At 32.9% G+C, this 23,990-nt stretch overlaps 1 protein-coding gene across 2 annotated transcripts in view; it reads right to left on the bottom strand.

Annotated features, from left to right (window-relative positions):
* The window catches only part of LOC118198526 (zonadhesin-like), a 314,579-nt gene extending 295,445 nt beyond the window's left edge, over positions 1-19,134 (bottom strand). For both annotated transcript variants that reach the window (XM_085809500.1, XM_085809501.1), the window contains exon 1: positions 18,959-19,134. In XM_085809500.1, the coding sequence (XP_085665626.1) occupies positions 18,959-19,073 (115 nt within the window). In that variant the 5' untranslated portion in view covers positions 19,074-19,134. The remainder of the gene's footprint in view (positions 1-18,958) is intronic.
* Positions 19,135-23,990: the final 4,856 nt, after the last annotated feature.

Below are 23,990 nucleotides of genomic sequence, written 5' to 3'. Positions count from 1 at the left end.
ACATGAACTGTTGTTGCGTTTTGAGAAACAATTTTTGCTTTCTATTATTACAGTTGTGTGGAAAGTAGTACCCAGGAAATTACTTGCCGGGAAGCATTTGAAGGAAGACAGAAAATCATCCGAATAGCTTCGCGCCATGAAAAGAGGGCAGAAAAACACGATATATCCCATTCATTGTTTATGGACAGTTTACCAAAAGTGGATTATCATTACCTAGCAGCCTTTTTGGCCGCCTTACATAGTTATAATATCAAGCCTTCAGAGACTATCCGAAGGGGCGCCACTCCCTCCGATCAATTGACGGGGACTTAACATGTCACCATCATCCATCGCCGAGCCTTGACCGGGGGCCGACCTGTTAAGTTTTTAATTAGCAAATGCCACGAAATGTTCAATCTATTCTCGCATCTGTTGAGCCGCTCGATTCTTCGAAAGCTGCCAGCATTACGAATCGGATAATGAAAGTCGCCAACGCTCAGGAAAGCCCAGTTTCTTCACCTCTGTCAGTCAATGTGGCCAATAATTCTAAACTGGATTCCCTGCTGGATGAGGTCTAAAAATTACGTAGTGAGGTATGATCTCTACGACGATCACGCAGTATAACAGAAAAAGAAGCCCTTCAGCTAAAGCTGCTCCGAAATTTTCCTATTAATTATAGTCGCAAATTTAATGAGAAAGCTAAAAAATGTGTTACCCCATATTTGTTCCAGGGGAATGAACTGGGGAAAGCGTAATGCCGACTTCAGCTCAGAGGGTAACTCTGAGTCTCGTCGCCTTTTCTTAGAGAAGAAAATTAAATAAAATATTTTTGTCTGTCACTGGCTCATATGTCAGTTTCCTCTCAGCAACCAAAGATCCAAAGCGTTAGACACCCAGTCTAACATTTTCTGCTACCAACGGTACTCCAGTTCCGGTTTATAAACGAAAAATTTTATATCTTAGCCTCGGACTTCATTGCAATTTTAATTTTGCTTTTTATGTATGTAAAGTGTCAACGAATATTATTGGATCGGATTTTCCAGATTATTTTAATTTATCACCTGATTTAAGGAATAGAAAATTTGTTGATTTAAAAACAAATTTAAAACGTAATTACAATACCATTAACACACATTTGTATTCTATCAAAAAGAATTACTGCAAATAGTACATAACATCGGTCCTCAAACTGTGGTACATTACAATATTTTTAGTAGTACAATTTTTACAGAAAAACTTAAATTAATGTTTAAAATAAATGCAAAATTGCGCCACTTTTAACATTTTGTTTTAATCTTTATTATTCAGAAACACATATATTTTTTAAGTTTTTGACTTTTACTGTTCTAGCTTTAATGTTGAAATGACAACTTTTCCAAGAGCTTAGAGCAGTTTCCCGACGTTACGATTTCACAGACGGCAAACAAAAACAAACAATAACAAAACAGATAATAAAAACGGCATCCCCTGGCATTTTTAGCAACACCACGCAACAAAATTACACAGCGACCGAACGAGAAACGTTAGCCGTGTTGATGGCAGTTCAGAAGTTCAGAATATATTTCGGGAAAGCACCCGTTACTGTATATTCAGACCACGCGGCCGCAGGTAGACTATATTCGGGAAAAAATTTAACTCCTACACTAATTAGATTGGCCTTACAGTTACAAGAGTACAACTCAATAATTAAGCATACTCCAGACAAGGAAAATACCGTGGCCGACGCCCTATCAAGAATTAAGCTAGATGAAAATGGTGATCCAATAAAATGAGTAATGCTAATTTCTAAAGTTCTAGATTCCTTTGAAACGCTCATTTCTCAGTTGATAAAGGATTCAGAATTCGGTAATATCTTATTTAAAGGATCCAGATAATTTTGAACATGAAGACCTTGCTGCAATTAGAAATAGAGCCCAAAATTACGAGATTGTAGATAATTTGCTGTTCTATATTAAATCGACGAATGAAAACCTTGAATGTAGGCCAGTCATCCCAGCCACACTACGGATAAGCATTTTGTAGGAAATGCACGACGCACCGACAGCTGGCCATCTAGGGGTAATGAGGTAATGAAAACGGTGGGCAGGATACGCGAAGCGGTGTATTTTCCGCAACTGCAGAAAGTAGTGACAGCGTATGTCAGGTCCTGTAAATTATGTCAGTTAATTAACGACGTTAATTATAGCCCGGCCGAGTATCTAAATAATATTCGCGCGATTTTTCCTAAGAAAATTCTTGGAATAGATCTTGGCCCTTTTCCCCAGGGAGTTAAATAAAAACCGATATCTTTTGGTGATTGCTGGCCATTTCTCTAAGTGGATAGAAGTCATTCCATTAAAGCGAGCGTCGGCTAAAATAGTCACAGATGCGTTTTTACATAGGTATATTTTAAAATACGGTGCACCGTTAAAAGTAATAAGTGACAATGGTAGGCTGTTCGTAAGTCGTCAAATTTTCGAAAATTTGTGTAAAGGGCTTGACATATGGCATATGAAAATGATCCCTTATAGACCACAATCAAACATCGCGGAAAAAGTGAATAAAAACATTGAAAACATTGTTAAAATCATTAGAAGTTATGTTAAAAATTATCATAAGCGCTGGGATGGCTGCATTGACGAACTAGCATATGCTTTAAGAACTGCCAAGTATGATATGACGGGAAAAACGCCCGCTGAATTAAGGTAAAAAGATTTTGACACCACTAGATAAATTATTTTTTGCCAAGAACGGGAACCTGAATTTAAGCAGGCGAACATTCAAAAACTAATCAATGAAACGTTGAAAATTTCAGATATAGCAAGAGACAGATATAGCAAAAACTGTATTACGATAGTAAACGCCGCGAAGCAGATTTCAAAGTGGGGGATAAGGTCCTGAAAAGAAAATTCACCCTGTCTTGAGCACCAGAGAACTTTCTATCGAAATTCGCACTTAAGTTTGAAGGTCCGTATATTGTTCAGCAGATTGTCGGTGCGGTGATTTATATTACTTTCCGGTGAAAGAATAAAGGCCAGTCCATATCAATTAAAGTGATATTATGAACGTAAGGATTTTGGTGTGATAAATAGTTTCTTGCAGGCTTCCGAACCAGAAGAGGCAGCATCAACAATGGCGGTTTTGGCCCAATCAGCGCTTCCACCACCATAGAAAAAGAGAAGAAACGACATGATGATAAGGCCACAGACAACTCGAAAAGTTCCCCAGCAAAGAACTCAGCAACAGATCGAAGGTCCAGAGGGGAAAAAAGTTAAGAATGAAGAATCGTCAAGAAGAAAGGCCTTAGCTAGGGAAAATGACGACCGTGCCCTGACAAGATCTCGCAGTAGACAACAGAATACGACGAGGAGGCGATTTACGGAGGGAACTACAAGACCACCTGGGGGGGGGGTAAAATGAAGAAACCAGCCGAAGCTCAAGGCTCACAGAACGGCCCGAAGCAACCAATAATCACCAGGCAACAGTCTTCGACTACCGACACTCCAAGAACCAACGTTCCGGCCAGCAAAAGGAAAGGACAGGAGCCCCCACAATTCCAGCCCCAAAAGTGGATGCATAGGAGAGATCGACCACAACCTGTGGAGAGAAAACAGCGGGTAAGAATCTTCAGCGTCAATAAACTGGCGTGGAGTCAGTTCTGCAATAAAAGGATGGCGGGATACCAAGCAACAAAAAGCAAAGTAAAGGGAATTATTTCAATAAATCTTTTCTGTTTGTAAAATTACATGTAAACCTTTTTCAAATATGAAGTTACATGTTAAAGTCAATTGCCTCGGTTGAGGAATAAAGTTATTTTAGTTTTATTTGGCGAAAGCACAAAGCTATAGTGCATTGTAGAAATGTAATGTTAATGTAAAGAAGGGATAGTTCAGGTTTTGTTTGTCGAAAGACTATGTTAACACGCTAAAAGTTCTGGCCTGATACAAGCAGCTTCGTATTAGTACTTGTTAATGAAAATTTGTTTTTAGGTTCGCCCTTATGGCGAGAAGAAAGAAGTCAAGTACATTTTTTTTCTCATTCTTATTTTCTAGTATGCTAAGAATATGTGACTGTAAAATGTGAAAATATCTGTTAAAGTAAATGATATTGTAAATGCATGTTTAAATTTCAAAGAATATATAAAATAACTATTTAGTGCTAAAATTCTCAGAATTCATTTAAAAGTTAATGTATTTAGAAGTTAATGTGTGCAAAAGAAAATCTTGAGCTACAAAAATTTAGCCAAGTTTTCTTTCGAGCGAAAGCTTGCATGTGTTTAAAGTCCGAATGTGGGAAAAATTTACTATATTATGAATGTGTTTTTGTAGGTCTCTCCACCAACACTCCAGTTAATTTTTCATGTTAATTAGCTCATGGAGAATTAAGAATTTGAATTACGAAGTGTCTGAGAAAGCTGTCATGTACTAACAATTTGTGTGTTTAGGTGCAGAGTTTGTTCACTCTGACATATAGCACTTACGTGTTCACCACACATTGTGGAGAGCCAAATGGGTGATTAAGCTAATGTAAAGCATGAATGTGTATGAGGGAATGTGTCTGATAAAAACCTAAGAAAAACTACGTTAAAGGCGAGAGGGTTAGAAACTCAATGTAAGGATCAATGTTTGTGAAAGTAAAGTGTTATTTATTGTTTGATGCGAACTTGTATTCATAAGTATTCCTTCCAGATGCCTGAAAGGACAAGACTGAATGCCCTAATGAGCAAGTACAAGGAAGCAAGTTGAGCGGAAGGAAAAGGAAGAAAACGTTACTTCTGTTTTAATCAAATTAAAAATTGCAGGATTTTGTGTGTAAACGGGGCTCAGGGCCTGTTTGATGTAGATTTTAATAGTTTGGAACAGGTCTTTAAGGACCTTTTTCCAAGTCTGCTAAATTCTAGCATGAGCAACTGTAGAGATTTATATTTATTTTAAATAGCCAATTTTATCTAATTTGTTATTCTTTCCTATAACTCTTCATTCCCCTAATTGTCAGTGAAAAAATATTTAAATTTTGTAGCGCGCGTGACGAAATGCAAATTCTACGTTGTAGATAGAGTTTAAAAATCGATTTTCATTATGAAAGAAAGAGAGTTGGGCTACAGCCACTACCTCTGCTGTTTAAGCGTTTGCTCTCAGAGTTATCGCTGGTTCACTTGGCTTAACTGCATTTACTTGCTGCCACTAGTTTCGACGGAGGTTTAAGAAACGTGATTTAGCTCAGCCCTGTAGTTTAGTTCAACGACTTGTACATATCTTAAATCTTTAGTTAGTTTCGTTATCTGAATTTCAGTTACAACCCAAGCAGAGGCGTAATTTGTTAGCGTTGAGTTGACGCATTGTAAATTTTAAAGAGTTAATAAAGCGTACTTTTAACCCTTCTCCTGTGCAGTTACTACTAAGCCAGTGTTCACACAAAAGTGAATCTGAAAGACTGTACAGTACATTATTTGTTTTTCGCTACAAAGACCGTTCCCAGGAAACCAAAGACCATGTCTCCGGATGTGTGAACAAAATTATAATATCTGCAGGGCTTAAACAGGCTGGTATGCTCCATTCTCAAGTGGATCGACCAATTGCTTTGTCGCCGGAGGAAAGTATCGTCTAGATCAGAGGTCACCACACTCAATATGCATAACAGATACCTTAAAATTTTAAGTTCCTGGATCCTAGAAACCGTTAATCTTGTAATATTATTTTAGCTTCGTCACCCGAATTATAATTTCTTAAACATAATATACCTGCAAGACATAGCTAGTTTAGCGGTATGCTGTTGGGACAAAGAATAAGATTCTACACTTTTCTGGGAGTGCCACTATCAAAAATAACTTTCATTTCCCAGTGTTATGCGGGATCCAGTTTTAATTTGTGTCTAAAGTATTTATGGATACAATAAAAGCTGTAAAGCAATAAAATTAAAACTATAAAATGTTATCGTAATTTGAGAAGTAAATAACGAATTTTGATTTTAGTAAATATCATTCTTCTTCTGATCGTAGGTATGATATATGTCCATACTATACGGCACATAGCATCCATACTACACGGCAAATAGAGTAGCATATGTCCATACTATACGGCACGTGATAAAGACTCCATAATTTTAATGCAATTAAAATCCAAATTATGTCTAGTTTTGACGTGTATCCTATAAAACGGCTTATTATAAACATTGTGCTGCTCTTTATGAACATTTCACCCTTTTTACAACATTTTAAGACACTCTAAAAATTTATTAAAGTATAATACTAAATTTTAAAACATTTTTTTGCGCCCCAAAAAATTAAGTAACACTAAAAAACACAAAAAATATTAAAATAGTGTAATTTTGGGTATACCCTAAAAATCAAAAAATATTAAGTGACTCTTAAAAATACAAAAAAAGATTAAAATAGCGTAATTTTAAACACACCCTAAAAATAAAAAAAGATTGAAATCCAAACATTTTTTTAAAACACTCAAAAAGTAATATATGTTTCGTACAGAACCACATATTTTAAAGTTTATTTTCCAAGTCATATAAATATTCTCCATTCATCATACCTTTATGGTTGAATATGTAATTTCCTTTATTAATTTTCTTGATTGAGGTATAAGAAAATTTTCGTGATGTTTTTAAATTTGATTTTGTCCAATAGATGGCAGCACAAATTTTATTCTTTTGTTCGTGTTTGACGAAACTTGATTTTTATGAAATATCAACATAAAAGCGAGTATAATATTTAAAATATTATATTTATTAATAAAAACGATAAGGATATTTATGAAATGTAAGAAAATATTTCTTAAATATTGTAATGGTATTAAATTCATTTTTTTAAAAAAGCGAGTTCTTCACTTTCAGTTTCGTTATTATGATGGGATTTCGTATTTGCTAAGTCATAAATCTTTTCCAGTTATTTAACAGTAATTTTTAAACCTTCCTCTTTCATTGAAAATATTTCATGTAATTTATCACGTTCGGCTTGTTTTTCAGAATTCTCGTTTGCTTCGCTGTCTGACAGTGAATAAACTGTATTCCTCTTCCTTCATTTTTTTTTTTACTTTTTCTATATAATCTACCATTTTATTTATGGTAAAAATCGGAAATCGTAAATCATTTTCAAATAATTTTCTTCTTCTTAAACAATATTCAACTTCTTGATTATTTAAATCAATGAGTTCATTATTTTGATTAGCTATCCACATATGAATACTAGTAATTTCATCAAATTTTACGGAAAAAAAATATCGGTGTATCAAATGTTTTTAAAAGCATACTACCTAGTAGATTTAGGTTTTTAAATGAATAAATTGCTCAAGTGGATTTTGCATTTACGTAAGCTCTTTTTATATCACAATGAATATAAATATTATCGTTTCTATCAGATATATCAGCAACACATTCACCTTCTATCACAGCTTCGCTGTCTTTATTATGCTTTTTTTTTTTTTTTTTTTTTTGTCATTATATGCTTTTTTTTTTTTTTTTTTTCTTAAATGCTATAATTTCATGAACTTTATGGTTTTTAAATGAATTTCCCATCATTTAAATGATTTAATATATATTCTTTGCTTTGCTCTTACAATACCAAATTTTATTGGACGATCATTTCAGAATAATTTTATCAAATACGCATTTAATTCTCTAATTGTGTAATTTTCATCAGATATAGTTATTCGCCAAATATGCGCCAATATTCTTCCTTCCTTTTACAAAATTTCGAAGTGAGTATAACGAAAATTTAGTTCTAAGAAAGTTCTATGAAAAAATAAATAATTATTTACTTTTTGTAAAAAAAAAGTGCTTGTAATTATTATAATATTCTAAACGAAATAAATATAACCCTTAAAAATAAAACGAGAAATAAATATGAAAATATGTAGAACAATTTCTTAAATATATTTAAAGGAGCGGTTTCAAACTTTCCTCGTGAAAAATTAAATCATAAGAAATGGAGGCTTGTTGCCGTTTTAAAGTTGGAAAACCTTTAAATGACTTTTATACACTGTTCCGTTCAGAAAAATTTTAATATCATAGCATTTGCAAAATTTTTAAGTCTAAAATTAATAATACAAAAAAAAAACATGATTGTGAATGTTACAAAAAATATTTGTATGCATATAAAAAAAACATTTAAATAGTAATTATCGTACCAAACGTATGTTAAAAGGGGAGTACGAAACGTCCCGCTCCCTTGACGAAAACATTTTCCTTCAAAAAATTTTTCCTTATAAAATAAGACACGCTAAGTCTGTAAAAAAACTTCGAAAAATTTTAAAACAATTCAATATTAAACAACCTAGGGGTTTATAAGAAAGATCGTGTAATTAAATTATTAGCTAATATGTAAGAAAAACAGGTAAATATAAATATGTTTAATACATTTATTAAATTTATATGCAACATTTATTAAATTTAGATGTAAATTATTTAGATTAAAATAAGAAAAAGTTTAAGAAAAAACCAGAAGAGGGTAATACAATTAAGAATACATTTGATTCTTTTAATTTGAAATATTATGAAGCAACAAAAAATTTTTATACCTAAAAGAGATCCTAAAACCGAAGGATTATTTGCTTTAAGTGCTTTATTTAATTCTTATGATACATATGTATATATATAAACGAAGAGAATTCAACTTTACAACACTTAAATTGACCAACTGGAATTCCAATATTTCTAAAAGAGTCATTCTCAATACAATTTACTCACAGCTGCTTAGAATTAAAAGGATCTGCAATTCAACAAAACAGCTTACAGAAGAAGTACTATACTTAGTCACAATACTGAAAAATAACCTAATTCCTCAAAAAGTAATTAGAAATACGTTAATAAAAGCTGGCATTAACCTTATTATTTTTTAGATTTTTTGAGTTAGATAATGAAATTTTATGCTTAAAGCCCTATGGGACGGTGTAAAGTAGATGGCTGATTCAGAAGATCTAATGTATAAATGTACAAATAATTCCTGTCACAGCGTCTATTTTTCCTCTTAAAATATGGCACAATACTTTTAATTCTATTCTTAAATAGATTTTAAACATTTGCTGGCCAATTCTATCCTGTCATTAACTTATGGGTTATTTCGTTTCTGGCAGCTTGAACGCCCTCTAGCTTGAAGAATTACGACTTTAATTAACAAATAGGTATTTTTCATTATTTCTGCTGATTTTGGTGGCCATTTTAGATAATATTTTGTTGAATTAGCCATTTTTTCTTTCACCCAGTTCAATTTTCTTCAAACTCCTAAGGCAAGAGCCATTTTGAACCTTTTTCGCTTATTTCAACACATTGACCCCCCCCCCCCTGTGCACTGAGTCAGGTTTTTGCCAACGGTCAGTCACTTTACATTGGCTCTTTCCCAGTGGCGTTTTCCCCCTTTCTACGTCATCCTGCCAGTTGGAAAGCAGTAAGCATGCTTGGGGCTGACCCCCCTTTTCCGAGACTTTTCATCATTTGCCAAAGAAGACGGCACTGCTCCAGGTCTGTTTTTAATAATATTTTTTCTCTAAAAAATTTCTAGGTCTTGGCAAGACCCTTGATTCAATTCTTCTATTTTATTTTCATTTCAGTTTCGAATTAAAAGTAATTTTCGGTACTTTTACAAAGTATTAAATCTTTAAGCTAGCAGGTTCACCCATAAAATCTTGTGTATTTTGACTAATAGCATATCGCTATTTATTTTATTCTGTACATCGGCATTTCCATTCCATTATTTATTAGCCTTATTACACCTTAATGTTTCTTCAAGCGGACGCAAGGGAAATTGGAACAGAGAATTGAGACTCAAGATTCTGACAAAGTTTATTTAATTAGTTGAAAAATGTGTCGCGTACAGTTTCAGTTGTCTGTTTCGGCGAAACGCGTGATGGAGTTAGCTTAGTTCATTTAAAAAACATTTCCCCTGACGTGCCTTAATGAACTTCGAATTGGGCTAATCTACCATTTACCGCTTCTTTATTTTTAACTCGAATAATTAATTAATACTTTTACTATGTTTTAAATACACCTTAATTAGTTTAGCATATTGCTTACTATTAGTATTGATTTTTACTTGTAAATTATCAAATGTTATATTTTTCTCTTTTAACATATTTCATTGCAACTTATTTCTTATGTTAAAGTTTTCACGGAACCACAGTATTTCAGCGGCTTTTTAGCGTTCGTACTAGGATTTATCTTTTAATTTTTTTAATTTTGTAGCACAATGCGCAAAGTTTTTCACCACATAGGTCTTTTATCGTTTGTTCTTTCTACTTTACTTTAAATTACATATATATATATATATTATTAAATACACTAAAATATAAAGTAAAATTAAGAAATACTAGATTCATGCAATCTGAGATTTAATAAAGATACTAATGAATTTTAACCTAAAAAAGAACAAAAAGATGCAGGTAAAATTATAAAAATTTATGAAGAATTATATAAAAACTATAAAAAAAATTGTTGTTGTGACTTTTGTCACTCGTCTGACAGTAACATCAGAGCAAGCCCATGAAATTTATCGTGGCAAAGAGTGTAGGATTGATCCTATCGTTGGCAAAAGCCTTGAGCACCATACAGGTGGCAGTACGACTTTGCTCAGTTCTGCCCCCAATTTTGAAGGAGAGTATCCCTGGAGGACGGGTCCGAAGGTCTCCCACCCCTCTTCCTCTACCATCAACCTCTCGAGAGGGCTTTCGGCTAGTGTTCCAACGCAGCACAGACACTATACATTTACAAACATCCATGCCTTCTCCGGGACTCGAACCCGCGCCCTCCGGTACGGGAGTTAGCGTCACTAACCCCTATCAAGGTTGGATGGCATAAAAAAAATTAAAGAGCAATAGCATTAAAAGATTTAAAATCTGTTCAAGATAACAATATTTCAAGAGATTTAATTAGAACAGCTACTGGAAATATAAACGGTAAAGTATATATCATTCATTAATCTTATACTAAATGATCCATTTCTCATTCAATTAATTCAGTTCTCACTTCGCGACAAGGCAAAAATACATAAAAAGTCAAAATGTCTGTATTGAAAATTATGAAGTAAATCTTAAACACTTATTTCCTCGTATAATTTCCAGAATGGATTAAGCATGATTTAATTCGCAATAATAAAAGAAGGCGTTATCTTTGTTATTGCGAAGCTAACTTTCTCTAGATTGGCAACAATTCTACTATTCTGCTGTTTCAAATGTAAACAAGCAATAACAGCCATGGCAAAAATTATTAGGCTTAGCGGCACTTAAACAACTTTTAAATTGTTGATAATTCTAGAAATATTGCAAATAGATTTACTAAAGGCATAAAAACCTTAACCGGAAGATAAGAACAACGTAATTCAATCATTTTTTTAAAGCAAAAAATGGACAATTTACAAACATATAAGAATAAAGAAACTGAGATCACTGAGCCGAGTAACAGAGTGGATATATATATATATATATATATGTAAGATAAAATTAAATGAATCAGAATTATAATATAACTAAAAACATTAATTCTTCCTCTCTATTCTAAAATCGTAATAACTTCTCTGCATTGCGTCATTTCTAGATCACTCTATGGCCCGCGCAACTCTGATGACGTAATAATTAAGAACTGAAACTGTCGTTGTAAACCAAAACTTTTCTCTTCGCGTGCTTCCATCTTTCATAACTACGCACTTCAGCTTTTGCTCTCTGCTGTGCTAAGATGTAATTTCGCTGGCTTGCTTTCTATCTCAGCAATATCAAAAATGTAAATCTTCTGTGGAAAGGCACGACTAGAGTGCCAAGTGATTGTGGCCACAAGTATCAGTTGAAAATAAAAATGGAATTAAAACTGCCTCGACTGCCAAGTTCTTTAGATCACCGATCTACAGTGCTCCGTCTTTTCCTTTTGCTTTTATTATGACATATATATATATATATATATACATAATTTAAAGTAACGTAGAAAGAACAAATATTCCGTTAGAAATTTAGAATGAAATGTAATATTCCGTTAGAAATTTAGAATTTGTTAAACAATTTGAAAAATTTTTAGATATTCAAATTACTATATTTTGTAGAGAAAACTTTGATCAAAACTTACATAATGGAGACTATAAACCTACAAGTATATACATTTATATATGCAGAAATCACTCTGATGTTATTACTTCCTTTTAGGAAAAAATAACTGTTCTCATTATTGCAAAGTGAGTTATGCTAAAAAAGATAAACACAAACGTCCTCTAAAATATAACAGATGTTTTGTATAAAATAGTGATTGTTAAAGAGAAGAAATACCCTGCAATAGTTGTTTTAGATCGTTTAAATTTATGGAATGTTTTGAAAATCATAAAAGGAAAAAGGTTTGTGAAAAACCTAAGGAAATGTTCAAAATGTAAGTAAAATATTTCAAGAAATAAGTCCAGAAGAACATAAACGTGGTGAAATCCAGTGTAAAAATTGCCGAGTATGGGTTTTAAGAAAACATAAATGTTATACGAAAAGAAAAACTAGGTATGTGTATAAACAGTTGCATGTAAGAGATCAGAGAACGAAATTTCATAGCTTGTCTAATGAATTTTTACAAAAATTTCAAGATAAGATTAACTGGTAATAAATCTTTATAAAATTTATTACTAAATAAATAGCAGAAGATTTCCAGATAAGATTCAGGAATTATTAGAAAAATTTATTAAAAAATTTCAAGATAAAGTTGATTGGAAACGTCTTTCTGAATATCAAAAATTAACGGAAGAATTTATAGAAAAATGTGAAGATAAGTTTGATTGGAAATGCATTTCTTAATATCAGGAATTAACAGAAGAATTTACGGAAAAATTTCGCCCAAAGGTTTAATGGAGATGTGTTTCTGAGTATCAGGAATAAACAGAAGAATTTATAGAAAAATCTCAACATTGGGTTGATTAGAAACGTATTTCTGAAAAATCAAGAATCAACAGAAGAATTTATAGAAAAATTTCAAAATAAATTTCATTGGAAATCCATTTCTAGATATCAAGATCTTTATGATGAATTTATGGGTAAAGTTTAAGTTAAATTTTATATTTTCAACGATTAGAAATTAGAAAAAACTCTGAGAAAAATTTTAAGGAAATTGAAACTTTGAAATTTCTTCTCTCTTTGTAATAATGTGTAAAATTATAAATGGTGGCTTATTATACACCTTTCGATGATGAATGAAAGAAGGACTTATAGGTCCTCCTGGTATTGATTTTAAATTAACGGATGATGGAAATTATGATACTGAGAATAAAATTTTTAAAATTTGTTTAAATCCTGTAGATAACCATGATACTGCTAATAAAGAATTTGTATTAAAATATATAGTAGATAATTATTCTGAATTCACAAATGAATTAATTGAAAAAATTACAAAATTAGATAACGATTTGATAATTTTTTTCCTCAAAATGCAAGATACATTAGAGCCATAGAAGGAGCAATTAAAGAAGAAAATTCTGATAATATTCGAATAAATAAAAGTACATTAGAATTTAAAAAGAACCTAGAAGATAAATATTTACAAATTAAAGATGTCATAAATGCAAAAGAGAGAAGAATAGAAAATGTTGGAAATTCAATAAAAGATCAAGATGCTTCAGCGGGAAAAAAGTATGTTTTTGATATTATTAACGATGCTTTTAATTTCAATGATTTTAGTCCTTTACATGTTATTTGTTTAGGTGCTTCTATTAACCCTAATAAACATTATTCATTTTTCAAGTTTTACAAAATATAGAATACTGGATACAGATTTTAAATTACATTAAAATCAGATTATTTTTTGAAAAATTACCTTTTAGATTTGGTTGAAGTTCGAATTAAAGTTGGTGATAACAAATATGAATTTGGTGCTTCTAAATCAAGATAAATCACATTTTACATATAACGGTAATAAACTTAAAGTAGAAATTCGAACGAAAACGCCTTCTATTGGCCAACCTTATTTAAAATTTGAAGTGTTGAACTAGAATCCTGAATTACAGTCAAAGTAAATGGATGTTAATTGGGGTGAGGTTTCCAGAAGTAGTGTTTTAACAGGAGATTTAATTAAACATTTTGAAAATGATGTTCACTGGGATTTGATTTCTAGATATAAAAAATTATCTATGTTTCATTAGTGAATATATTTCAGCTCAGAAATTATCTGAACCGTTTATGATTATGCACAAAAACGTTACTAATTGGGTTATTATATATAGGTATCAAGTATTATCTAAAATAAATTGGGACACAATTTGAGTATATCAAAATTAATAATTTTATTTTACAAAATTTTAGAAAATTAAATACTATAAAATTAATTTCTAGGTAGAAAAAATTATCAGAAAATACTATTGAAGAATTGAAAGATGATTTAGATTGGGATCAATTAGACATTAAGATTTGAGTGAAAGCTTTTAATTAAACATGAAAATAAAGCAGACTTGTGTAATCCAAATTTATATAAACAAGAGTCGTAAAATTTCATTAAAAGACATTATGAGAGAATTTGTATTATAGTATTATGTCACATATAAGCATTGCTTAAAAAATATTTACTAATAAAATGGAACTAATAAATACAGTCGATAATTTACTTGCAAAATATAAATACTGATTATTTAGAAAGTTCTAGATCTGTAAATAATAAACATTGTATTGTAAAATATAGCATTTAGAATTTTAACAAAGATTATTTCTCTTTATTTAGAAAAGATATTAAAACATTAAAGTTTTTGAAGGATAGAAATACAGTTTTGTAGAAGGTAATCACATTGTGTCTTTGTTTATAATTCAAGATATTTTAAATTCTCATTTTATAGATGGACTGAATAAAATGCCTTTAAAAGATTTTTACTAATAAATGAAAGAATTCAGTAGTCTCGGATATTATCCTTAAACTCTAAAACTGAAAGATTTAGAGCCTAGGAGATATTATCTGATATTACTGAAAACAATTCAAACTTAAGTTGTTAAACAAAAGTATATGTTGGAGAAAAAGAGTATTTTCTTAAAAAACGTCACAGAAAAACTTTCTCATAATGAAATCAAGGAAATTAATATAGGAAGCTACATATTCAACTATAAAGGCATGACAACAAATGGAGAATATTTGTATGACTTAGAAAAACTTTAAGCGTGTGGTTCTTACAAAATACATATTTTTTGAGTATTTTAAAAATTGCTCAGATTTTAATCTTTTATTTATTTATTTATTTATTTTTTTAATTTTATTTTTCAATTTTATTTTTCAGGTGTCTTAAAATTACAGTATTTTAATCCTCTTTTGTATTTCCGTAGCGTCGCTTGATAATGTTTTGTATTTTTTAGTGTCACTTGGTACTTTTTTAATTTTGGGAATTTTAATAAAAGTTTAAAATTACACTGTTTTTATAAATATATATATATTTTTTGTATTTTTCTTGTTTTTATATAAAAAAGAACTAAAATTTAGTATCATAATTTAGTAACTTTTGAGAGTGTATTAAAATGCTGCAAAAAGGGTGAAATGTTTATAATGAGCAGCGCATGTCCTGTATTATATGAAACACGACAAAATTATAATGAATTTGTCATGTGTCCTATAGTATGGGACATATGCTGCTTATGATAACATAAATCTTCTCAGAAAATATGGGAAACTATTAGTTTTCTTTATCAGAGATTCCTTTTAAATCTTTAGTTTCCCTTAGAAAGTCCTCCACGAAGGCATCCCTCCCCTTAGGCAGATAGCCCTCGTGTGCTTTGCCACAATTAAATACACCACACCACCTTTTAAATCTTTATATTTCCCATATTTTTTCAGGTAACGCTAACCAGTTTCTCAATTAATAAATCTCAATCGGCATAACAAAATATGAATTTTCCTTCACATAATATTTTGTTCTTAAACTTCTCTCGTTTTAGGGAAATTAGACCTATTAAGAATTTATAATAATGCAATGTGCTTCCCATATAGAATGAAGCTGCTTCCCTTAGGTAATTTTCTGATTTTACGTATTATTATTAGCTAGATTACAAAATGGACGCATGTCTAATGTATAAATGTAAAATAAAGTAGAACAAAAATAATACTAAAAATATGATAAGCCTAAATTTTCTTTTGAAGAGGAACAGATTCTGCAGTTTAAGCAAACACGACAGAAAGTTTTGTTCGCTATTTCGTTTTACGTAGGTCAAGAAGAAAATTCACAGAATCCTAAATAAAATTTTCGGATGCAATGATTTGGCGAGATGTTGAAAGAATCTGTTCTCAAGTCAAAAAAAGATAAATATTTCCGAATTTCGGTTTTTCAATGAAGAACCGGTACTTACGTATTAACGCAACCACCAAATATTTCCAGAATGTGCCAAAGTCTAACAACCATGCGCATAACCATTCTTCGAGCAAACAATGCATCCTTCAATCAAGCAACGCCGCCAGTTTCGTATGCGTTCTGTTTTGTCGTATTGGGGATATTTCTAAAAAAAAAAAAAAAAAAAAAAAGGGGTGCGAAAACCGCTGCACCACATAAGTAACTTTTAACTTTTCATCTGTGAAAAGTCGTCAGATTCCGCCAAGGTTAGTTACTTTAATACATAAGTACCGACGAGCCATCCTCTTGAAAACTACCTCTGATGTAGTTGGATGGTTTCCAGTTCATTTCCAGATAGTTCGCCATACAATTTCAATTAATAAAATTTTCAATATTTCACTTCCACAGCACACAGAAGGGTTCGTAACCTAATGGAAGGAATTCTTTCTTAGAAATCTGGCTCATGTTCACGTTACATGTGAAAAACCTCATGCAACTAGCCCGTCGGTCGGTAGGGGAGTCCGGCTTGGGCAGAGTTAGTGGTGAACTGAGAAAGATTGGCTTCGTGACAGATTTTTATAAGGAAAACTGGCTCACATTAGCGTTAAATCCTCATGCCGTTAGAACGTTAAACTACGAGAAATAGAACCCGGAGTTAATTGCCAATATTTCGTTCTTCGGCCCTTCATTATTTTTAAATTACTTTGAATTAAAATATGCATATTTTTGTAGCATAGTATTTTCAGATATTACTTTAAACTCTTGGAAATAAATATGGGCAGACATATTCTTATATTTAAGGCAGAAAAAAATATATACGCAATTATTAAAACTGCAGAAAATTAAACTCTTAGAGACCTAATTAATTGCTAAGAACTTTAATACTAAATATTATAAATTCAATATACTTTTCTACAAAAACTTTTAAATTTCCCTCCACCAGTGCGAGTCTAAACTGCGATAATCAGAAGATGTCGCATTACATTAATGAAGTAGTTCACATTTCTCATACTTCCCCCCCCACACACACACACATAACGAAATACCCTATTAAAGATATAAACCCGACTTCGACCTCTTTTGTGTGTGTAGAAACTGCAAGTAAATCTCAGCCATTAAACATACATTGTATAATAGTAGTTAATGGATATGATTAGCTTCACCTATAAAACTTGTTCATATTTTTGTTGGGTAACAAATTATAATTTAAATAATGGTTTTCGGTTTATTCTTCATTGTGTACACAATACTCATATATTTTCAATGCATTTTAAAGAGGATATTAAGGCGTCCATAAAAAATTACAATATTATGAGTTCCCGGGGTCAAAAGGGTTTGAAACCACACATCTAGGTTAATCAAACAATCAACCAAATCAACATAACTTCGGTTCTTCTTAAACGTTTTCTTTAAACTGCGTTACGAAGCACGAAAGGGAAATAAAAGATACGATTCGTTTATGGGAAACTTTTTAAGGGAAATTGGCTCATATTCATTACATACATGGGGAATACCTGAAAAATAGTAAACTATTATAAAGTAAGACCAACCAGTGGCCGAATGGATAAGACAACTGATTAGCGATAATTCGAAGCAAGTTCAAATTCCAGCGAAAGCACTGGATAAATACGTGGTTCAGCTGTATCGTGAATGCGAAATCTTCCACAAAGACATTCCTCTTAGGCAGATAACCCTCCTTTCTGTCATAATTAGCTAAACAAACTAATATAAATAATAAAAGATGAAATTTTATGCTAATTACAATAAAAGATTAAATTTAATACACTTGAAGTGTGATTAAAATTTGAATTTTGAGAAGCAAAAGCCTCCCCCCACACACACACACACAAACACCAAAAAAAAAAAAAAAAAAAAAAAAAAACACCCTCAAACATTATTAAAAAGAGAAATTTTTTTAAATACCACGGTTACAACAACCATTAAAAGAAAAGATGATTCAACAAATCATTAATTTCAGAAATATTTACCATTCATGTATTACAAAATGCTACGAAAAATCAGGCGCTTACTAGCTCAGAAAATAAACATTGCTTCATGATTTGTATTCAAGTAAAAAATATCGAAAACATGAAATATTTACACCCGTCTTATTTTGCTTTGACAATATATGAACTGCGCATTAGCTCTGAAGCAACGCAATTTTAAACCTAAAATTTTAGTACCTCATCTGTTTTTTTAAGCCGATATTATTATAAGCTCTCAAGACGCAGCCTAAAATGTTAAATTAATTTATGTTGACTTAGAAAAAAAGACATAAAAAATATTAAAAAAGACAAACGAAAAGTAGAAACAGGAACAAAAAGACATAAAAAAGTAGTTATATGATAGATTTTTACCATATATTTGAAGGATACCTTTGAATGAAATACTTTAAAAAGTATAAAAAATGTGTTCATAATTAAGCTTCCTGCACTAGCCTTGTTGACCAAAATAGCTCTTTTTAAAAATCGATAAAACGTACAAATACAATGTGTCCATAATTAAACTTCTTGCACTGGCCTTGATGATCAAATTATCTGTTTTTGAAAAATCAAAAATGTCCCCATCGAGAATTAATAATTCTGAGAAACGAAGCAATTTCTTTTAAATATTCAAACATGGTTCAACAACATGGTAAAAACTGTGTCAACAAACGCTGATAACATGGTATCTCAATGGCAGGATAACCAGCATTTCTTAAGAACAAACGTCTACGTATGCCTTTTAAAACAGGAAGTAAAAATTTCTTACCTCTGGATTCTGAACTGCTTATGTAAGTTAAAAACGGTAAATAAATTACAGCAAAAATATAAATACATCCAGTAATAAAATAAGTAATCTGTTTCAGCATGCCTTGAAGAACCATTGTTTGCCAAATGCATTACACGCCTTATGCGATTAAGGAGTAAGAAACACTGGAAGTAATCCAGTTGAAAGGTCTCATTCCTAGTTGCACAACTGAGCCCTAGTGGTGCAAGCAATCGTTGATTGTTTGGAGTCACTTGATATCGCACTTCCTGCGAGAAAAGAACACTTCTCCATTCACAAAACCTTTGACCTTGGCCCTTCCGTTCTGCTATACGCAGCTCTTAGCATGAGAGGAAGCTATAAGGAGCAAAACGTAATGTTTAAGACTACTAAGAAGTAGTTAGCACCCAACTTCTAACTTTTTTTCAGTCTAAATCTACCGTCTAACAGATTACATTAGTTTAGCAAACTCACCTAAATACGATATTATATTTAGATGCGGTGAAAATGAGTTTTAAAATTTCAATAAAGTACCTTCAGAACTTAAAAGATTACATTAAAAATAGGTGCCACCTGATCATTTAAATTTTATTTAGCACCTGAAAATAACATTCAGGTAATAGACTCACCCCCATACTCTAAAATGCCATTCATAAACTCGCACTGGAACGTCATCTCATACAATAGATACCTTTTCGCAAAGTACGATTACTCCCATGTAGTTGTTTCTTTAGGTACCTATATTCCAGTTCAAAAGTTATATTCAAATATTCTACCGATTCAGGATTACTTCTGAGACCCCAAGAGTTCCTATTTCAAATTACTATATCTCGAATACTGTATATACTACTAAATTTCGTCAGTACCCTTTATTACACTCAGCCTTTCTAAAATAAAACGCCATTCCATCCTTTTTAGACCTCAGACATTTAATGGTACCCCTTTGTTTTCATGAACGAAGCTTAGAAGCAGGGTCGGCGGTAGGCATTTTGCCGCCCGAAGCTATCTCTGAGCATCCTAAATTCTGAAAATTTTGTTGATCAGAGCTTTTCTGAATTCTAAAAATTTTGTTGTCCGGTACAGTATGCATACCAAGGGGGGAGGGAACCGACTCAAAGAAAAACAAAACAGCTGCAGTTGAATAGGTTAGCTCAGTACCTATTCAGTCCTCTCCCTAACTCACATCTGATAGTTTTATTCCCAACCCAGCCTTAATGAGAAGGATTCAATAATTTTAATCCTAAAAAAGCCTGATCTGGAAATATCCCCTCTTTTCGTTGTAAAACACAGAGCATGTTTCCATACCCTCTTTTATGAATAAAAGAAGGCAGAGTCAGTGCTCTCTACATACTCTCCTTCTTTTCTATTATTATTGTAATATACGCTATTGATTTATATTATGCGTTTCCAACGAACGTCATGAAAAAGCAACCTGTTATCGTCGCCCAAAAATTTTAACCAGAAATATAATTTTGTCATAATATGAAGTTTATAGACTCAGAAACTTTTTATATCAGAAATAGATATACCTCGCTATGCGCATGTTCAATATAATCGTCAAAACGTAGAATTTAAGTAAAATAAATCAGGAAAATTTTATCGGCAATTAATGTTGTTATTCTGTTGTCCATATTACATGGAACAATGGTTGCCACAGCCTACTCCGAAGAGAGGTTGGACTTCTATTCCCCCCCCTCAATTTTAGAGGGAGAGCACCCGGGGGGAAATCCAAGGTATCCCACCCCTCTCCCCTTCCACCAATCCACATGAGAAGACTTTCGGCTCGCCGCATATTTAGAGTGCCGCCGCCATGCCGCACCGACTTTATACATTTACAAACATCCATGTCTTCTCCGGGATTCGAACCCGTCCTTCGGTATCGTAGTAAGTTCCCCTAACTATTATACCATCTGGGCGACATCGTCAATTAATGGAAAGCGTTACACTCGGTTTGAAAATCGTCAAAATAAGATTGTTCATAATTATTTCAGTGAAAATATTATAATTGTTTCAGATCTTCTAAATGCTCAATTTGCTTAAAATTTAGCATGCATAAAGCAATAATAAAATGTTTTAATTTACATGTTCTAAGTACATAGTTGGCTAGATATGATTTTTTGACAACAACTGAAGTTTCTGTATATTCTCCATCTCATTCTAGCTTCCTGAAAAGTCGCGTCATGAATTAAAATGAAATAAAATGCGTGGCACCCATGAAAAAAATCTGTATTTAGAATTGCTCTGATATTAATAATTATTGATAACATTATTCAAATTTTTTTTATGTGTTAATAATTAATAAAAAATTTCTCTTGAGTAGGATATTGGTAGAAACCTCCGAATTAGCAAAGAAACATTCAGTTTAAGAGTCTTCCTGTCAATCCCGCAGGTATATTAAGTATCGCCAGACTTCCTAACTGTTAAGCTCTGGCCCAGATTCAGTGGAAGACATCTCAGGTTGGCAGTCCGAGTATTTTCCATCCCTTCATCCCCTACCACCAACCTCGCGAAAGTAGAGTCGCTGAGTATTTTGAGTGCCCCATTGCGAAATAGATATTGTATAACAAACATCCATGCCTTCCACGGGATTCGAACCCAGAACAGTATAAGTACAACATAATGTACATCACTGATGTCCACCATACTTTTACTTGTACCTATAAACAAAACAACTAAGGATTTATTGCTACTTCGGCTCAAAGTACAGAACTAAATAACCGATAAAATATACTTCTGCATCTAGCAGGATTGATAGACAATAGGAATTAAATTATCAATGTCAAAAAATTAAATTTAGGTGTGTGTGTGTGATTATGGCAAAGCCTCGAGGGCTATCTGCCTAAGAGGAGGGATGCCTTCGTGGAGGACTTTCTAAGGGAAACTGGCTCGTATACACGTTACACATGGGGAAAACCACGAAAACGCCCATGCAGCCAGCCCGTTCGCGGGATTCGAACCTCGGACCGAACTACCAGTGTTCAGCGACTTTACCGCTCGGCCGCTGGTGGGCCATTAAATTTAGGTGTTAGTAAAGTGGTTGTGTGATATGCACTGCTTACGAAATTTTCGAGTAAAGGAAAACTCACCAACTACACTAGCAAGATCGCTAATGCCAAGCAATAACAAAGAAGACTGGTTATGACCGACTAATGTTGCCAAACTTGTTTCTCTTAAACTTAGAATCTTATATCTATTTAAAACATCTCTCGTTTATGTAAGTTGATGGAAGAGACGAAAGAGTAGAAGAATTGGACAGCTTTTAGCGTAAGAAATAACGTGTTAATTAAAATATACCTTATATCATTTAATGTAAAACAGGGGAAAATGAGATACTAATATTATTACAAACAGTAATTTTTAGTATATCTAAATGGAATACACATTTTATGATAATATAGTAAGGAAAGAGGTATCGAGCTTTTCAAAATATTAACTAAAAGGAACAAGGGCCGCCCAACCGGGATAGTGGTTAGCGACGCTGAGCGCGTACCGAAGGGCTTGGGTTCTAATCCCAGAGAAGGCATGAATGTTTGTAACTGTATACTGTCTATGCGGCATGGGGACACTCTAAATATGCGGCATGGGGGCACTCTAAATATGCGGCGAGCCGATAGTCCTCTCGAGTAGTTGATGGTATGGGAAGAGGGGTGGAAACCCTCGGACCCGTCACCACCCCGAGTGCTCTCCTTCAAAATTGGGGCAGGGGCGGAAATGAGCAAAGTCGTACTGTCACCTGTATGGTGCTCAAAGATCTTGCCAACGACAGGCACTCCTTACCACGATGACTTTTGTGTGCTTGTTCTGGTGTTACTGTCAGACAAGTGAGATAAGTCACAACAACAACTACATGAATAAGTTATAGAAGTAGAGTTGAGAAAAATGTCCTGAAATCTAGCGAAACGAACAGCATCAACTATTACTTTACGCATTTTGTGCTGTTATCGTTGCGATATAGCTTTTGATTTGCTAAACTTCTCGACGAAGTATTTTTATTATTAAAAGATTCGAGACTAAAAATAAATATTGAGAAATATAAATCTGCTTGTAAAGAATTAAGATACTAAGATTTAACGTTCTGTTAACTTTTATTTGAGTTAAAAAAGGGTGCTTTACATCCTTTCCCTGACTCTGTGGTATTTACAAGACATAACGATAATTCGCCACTTGTCGTTGCAAGAGTTTTCATACAATTGATATTACAGAAAAATATCAGACTCTGTACTGGTGCCCGAACTTACCATGTAGCAAGAAACTTCAAGATTTAGTTTGGCCTCCTCAACGTCTCAAGTTCCGCCGACTACAGTTAATCCCATGGAGGGATTTGAATATATTATTGGCACAGCACGGCCTGATATGAAACCTGCAATCGCATTCGATGGGAAAAGCTGAGTAATGAACTTTCTTGAACAATTGAATTCTCATGTCCTACTGTATCCAGTGCTAGAAGCGCAAAAAGTTACTAGCGCCACTGCTACTATTAAAGGCCAGGCCTCCACATGGTCCAAATGCATTGGAAGGTTTGTTTTGGGCAGAGGCGTAGCTAGGGTTTTCAGTGCCCGGGGACAACTGAAGATTTTGCGCCCCTTTCTGTGTGCCACGAATGGAAAACACTTCAGTCTAAAATTTCGTACCATCAATTTGGCGCCCCCTGGATGTTGCGCCCGGGGACAGATGTCCCCCTTTGCTCCACCCTAGCTACGCCACTGGTTTTGGGTGAGCTAAGATGCGATACCTATGCATTTGGAATATTTTAAAAAATGCCTTTCACTAATGCGTTCCCCATTGTGAAAAATGAGACCAAGCTGGAGTCGGGGCTATTTAGTAAATTTCAGATTAAAGTGAAGGGCATGACAAACTTTACGGAAATTCCAAACTTTTTATTTGTTGTACGGCTAAAGGCCTGATGAAGAGATTATCCAAATTATTTTTCCAAGGTTACTACCCAAATCCACGACATTTTTGAGCTCCGCAATCCAAAGACTTTGGAAAATCTATTTGAATTAGCAACTAAGCTCCAAAATCGACGGGCGGGAGA

This window comes from Stegodyphus dumicola, chromosome X2, assembly GCF_044657685.1.
Source record: "Stegodyphus dumicola isolate Sdum_Otavi_A_Nest chromosome X2, ASM4465768v1".
NCBI lineage: Eukaryota > Metazoa > Arthropoda > Arachnida > Araneae > Eresidae > Stegodyphus > Stegodyphus dumicola.
Note: the sequence above shows the minus strand (reverse complement) of the source record. Positions and strands in the feature narration are given on the sequence as shown.